The sequence below is a fragment of the Leptonychotes weddellii genome, chromosome 8 (genome assembly GCF_054177405.1).
Source record: "Leptonychotes weddellii isolate Sample4059 chromosome 8, ASM5417740v2, whole genome shotgun sequence".
NCBI classification, from domain to species: domain Eukaryota; kingdom Metazoa; phylum Chordata; class Mammalia; order Carnivora; family Phocidae; genus Leptonychotes; species Leptonychotes weddellii.
Window position 1 is genome coordinate 80,222,039 of NC_138376.1, and position 4,008 is coordinate 80,226,046.

General features: G+C 40.8%; 1 protein-coding gene across 1 annotated transcript in view; it reads left to right on the top strand.

Moving 5' to 3' along the window:
• The window catches only part of LOC102733289 (elongation factor 1-alpha 1-like), a 3,401-nt gene extending 1,206 nt beyond the window's left edge, over positions 1-2,195 (top strand). The window contains exon 2 of the mRNA XM_081829363.1: positions 2,165-2,195. Coding sequence (XP_081685489.1) covers positions 2,165-2,195 — 31 coding nt within the window. The remainder of the gene's footprint in view (positions 1-2,164) is intronic.
• The last annotated feature ends 1,813 nt before the right edge of the window (positions 2,196-4,008 follow it).

Genomic DNA, 4,008 nt, shown 5'->3' on the forward strand with positions numbered 1-4,008 from the left:
TGGAAAAACAAAAATATCCTAACATGTAAATAAAGTTCCTCCGAGGCTGTCAGGAGGAGATGCTTGCAACCTGATCCTGTGTCTGTGTCTCCTCATTTGCCGACGCCGTCCTTTCCTACGAGACACCCACCCTGGCTGGAGCTGGACTCCGGCACAGGATCTGAGCGTGAGTCCTCCATTCATGTATTAACTGTCTCATAACATCTCAGTGTTTACTCACTCATTCCAAAGTCTGTTCTAGAACACTACACTCCCTGGCATTCTGCAGGGTCCTAAGGATATAGGGATTAACATACCATAAACCTCACCCTCACAGACCACGGGATGATACATATGCGTCTACCAAAATTTTTACCTCAATATGAAAAATGCGTGTGTGTGTGTGTGTGTGTGTATGTATATATATCATCTGCCACAGAAACCCAGTGGCACCTAATTTAACCCGGGAGGAATTCCAGAAGAAATTTTTGTTTCAAGTTATGAGATATTTTCCTTTAATTTATCCAAACATTTCATGAAGTCATGTATTTCAGAGCATATCAAGTAATCCTTAGAGTTGATTCTGAAGAAAAAAATCAGCCTTAGCCAGACACATAGTAGAGAAGGAACCATCCAAGAAGGGAACGGTGACAGGAGACAGGAGCACAAGGGAGCACAGGTGGGGAACTAAAAGTAACCTAGCATGACAGGGCAAAGGTGCACTTGGGGAAGTGGCAGGTCATGCCCTGCAGAAACAGAAAAGGGCCAGCTAATAAAGGTCTTTATCCTGGGAGGATAGCAAGTGACAGAGAGACATTATCCTATATGCCTTTTTTTCTCTTTTTTTTAAGAAAACAACTCTGGCAGTAGAAGGGGTGATAAATTGGGGAAGGGATAAGTTAAAAGACAGAGGGATACGACTCTGAAGCTATTGCAGAAATCCACCCAAAAATGGTAAGGATGTGAGCAAAGTCTGGGGCAATGAGGACACAAAGAAGAGAGGAAATGTGAGGATGATTAAAAGAAATTGATTGATGGAAGAGTGGATGGAGAGAGGGATAAGAGGTGACCTAAGCTGACTCCCAGAGGACTGGATTGGATAATCAGGAGATGACTATGCCAAGAACAGAGATAGGACATTCCTGGAGAGGAGAAGTGGGGCACAGCGCAAGCAGAAGACATTGCGTGCCCTGGCCAGAAGCCATGAGAAGAGCTGCCATGTGTCCTGATGGCAAATAGTCCACCTCATTGTCACCACAGCAATCTTACTCCAACTGAACTGAGTTTGTCTCAGAAAATATGTCACCTGTAGCTGTGAATCAACAACCGTCCATGAATTCCTATACCTAACTCCTCTCAATCCCCAAGTAACAGAAAACCTCAGAGGTAGACTGATTTAATCAAGTACATGGATTTCTTTTATGGTGCATGGATAAAACATAATGTAATACAAGGGAAATGGAAGAAGAAGTTAAATATCTTGCTATACATTACAGTATAAATAAGCTCAAAATTCAAGAGAAATAATTGAAAGTGATTCTTCTTTTTTTCATTTGGGTAAGTGGTCTGTGTCACACTATGTAAATGAAACAGTTAATTTATTTTATTTACATTTCTTTCTTCATGGGAGAAAAGCTCAAACCCCATAATTAAAGAGTTTAGACTTTAGAGTGAATGTGGGCTATTTTCCTGAATGAGTGGCATTGGACAACCAGATAAGAACCTGTTGTGATAGGCAAGAGGCAGCGAAGATCAGCAAATATGAGAGATGGCCTGAGATAACAGAGAGCTTGGGGGGCACCTGGGTGGCTCAGTCAGTTAAGCGTCTGCCTTTGGCTCGGGTCCTGATCTTGGGGTCCTGGGATCGAGCCCCACATCGGGCTCCCTGCTCCGCAGGAAGCCTGCTTCTCCCTCTCCCTCTCCCACTCCCTGCTTGTGTTCCCTCTCTCGCTGTGTCTCTCTCTGTCAAATGAATAAATAAAATCTTTTTTTAAAAATGGCCACTGACTTTATTTTAACAGTTTAGAGCATGAGGAAATAGGGATTGAATTAGAAGAAACACTGAAATGGAGATAAGGAGATCATGATGCAGTTTTTTACAAAGCAGTATTACGATTGTAAAGAAAATAATTAGAAAATACTTTCATCTCTAAAAATGTGTGGATTTGTTTTATTTTCTTTTCAGTGATAATGAACATATTGATGACATTAAGTAACAAGAACACATTCATATCAAGTGTTCATCATTTTTAATTTGTTGCCTTTTTTATTTCTTCATTCACTGGAAGAGTCAGCAAAAGCCTCTGAAAACATTCTTTTTAATGAACCAAAATCAATTTCCTGACCCTTTCTTTCTTTGTACAAATATTTTTCCTAACCATGTATTAAACACAAGCACTCAGTACTAGTGTGCTGTGGGTAATGTGATGATAAATGGGACATTCCAGAATGCAAGGAGTTTTAATCTTGCAGAAGAGATAACATGTATTCAAAGAATATAATTCAAGTAGTAAGTGTCACAACAGAGATACAAACATGCCCCTAGGAGTTCAGAAAAAGAAAAATCACTTCTGGCCAAGGTGATCGGGGCAAGCGCCATATACGAGGAAATGAGCAGGTTCCTGAACCTATAAATGCCCACCATTTGGCTGCAGAAAGAGATTTTACCCAATGCCAAATTCTTTGCTTCCCATTCTGTGTGCTTGCTGGCTGACTGAAGGAAGAAATCCTGACTTGTCTTCTTCAGGATTAGGATGTTCCTAAAATAAATACAGCAGCACACAAAAAGTATCCACCAATGGAATTCCCAGACATGTTTTCAAATTAGTGACAATCAGTAGAAGCAAAGTGGGTGGTTGATACAGTTGCATGTTGTGAGACTACCCACCCTGCCCTTCTGTCTGCTTTCCCTCACTCATACAAGGGAACTCTTTCCATTCAACCTAGCAACACAGCTCAAAAAGACAAATTATAACAAGCAAACCAACAATCCAACACTACTGGCTAGCTATAATGATCTAATCCTTGAATATCAGTGATGATGACACAATGTTCAGCTTTAACCCCTGGCTTTTCTGTTTCACTAGAAGCCCTCCTGGCAAGGAGAGAGGGAGACAAGGGAAGTATTCCCTCCCTACTCCCTACCTCCAAATATCTGCCTGGCTCTGTCCCTTTGTATTCTTCCCTTTTCAGCAGAGTAGGGTAGGGTATATAACTGTATTCTCACAATGAGAGCACTGCACATGAAAATAACGTAGGAAGCTTTTCAGTTACAAAGGTAATATATCTAAATTTTATGTCATCTGTATTTCACCACATTAAAAAAAAGTAATGAATCTATTTATTATTTCTTTTAAAAAGAAAAAAGAGAGAGAATGTTAAAAATAGTTCTAAATTTCCCACCATTTCTAAACCCATTCACTTCCCCTCAGACACCAACATTCCTTTGAGTTTGTGGTGTATCCTTTCTTTCATTTTTTTCATAAGCCATATGTGGTGTTATTTTCTTTGCTTTTCTAATTTATACAAATGGTATCACATTATTCATGCCATTCTGCAACTTGCTATTTTTCCTCTTAACATTGTGTTTCTAAGATCTATCGATGTTTGTTTTGTATATAAGATCAGATCTGGGGGGGCACCTGGGTGGCTCAGTCGTTAAGTGTCTGCCTTCGGCTCAGGTCGTGATCCCAGGGTCCTGGGATGGAGCCCCGCAACGGGCTCTCTGCTCGGTGGGAAGCCTGCTTCTCCCTCTGCCATTCCCCCTGCTTGTGTTCCCTCCCTCGCTGTCTCTCCCTGTCAAATAAATAAATAAAATCTTTAAAAAAAAAAAAAAGATCTGATCTGATTCATTCTTTTAAGGCTTTGTATAATTCTATGGGCGCATTTCCTACTGATGGACAATTAGGATGTTTCCTATTGGTCACTATTGTGGTGCTGCAAAGATCCTCCTCCTCCTCTGTCTCTGTGCAGCTGTGGAACTGTGTGGGACATTTGTACCATGTCAACTTAGCTAAGTTGGGACTACAT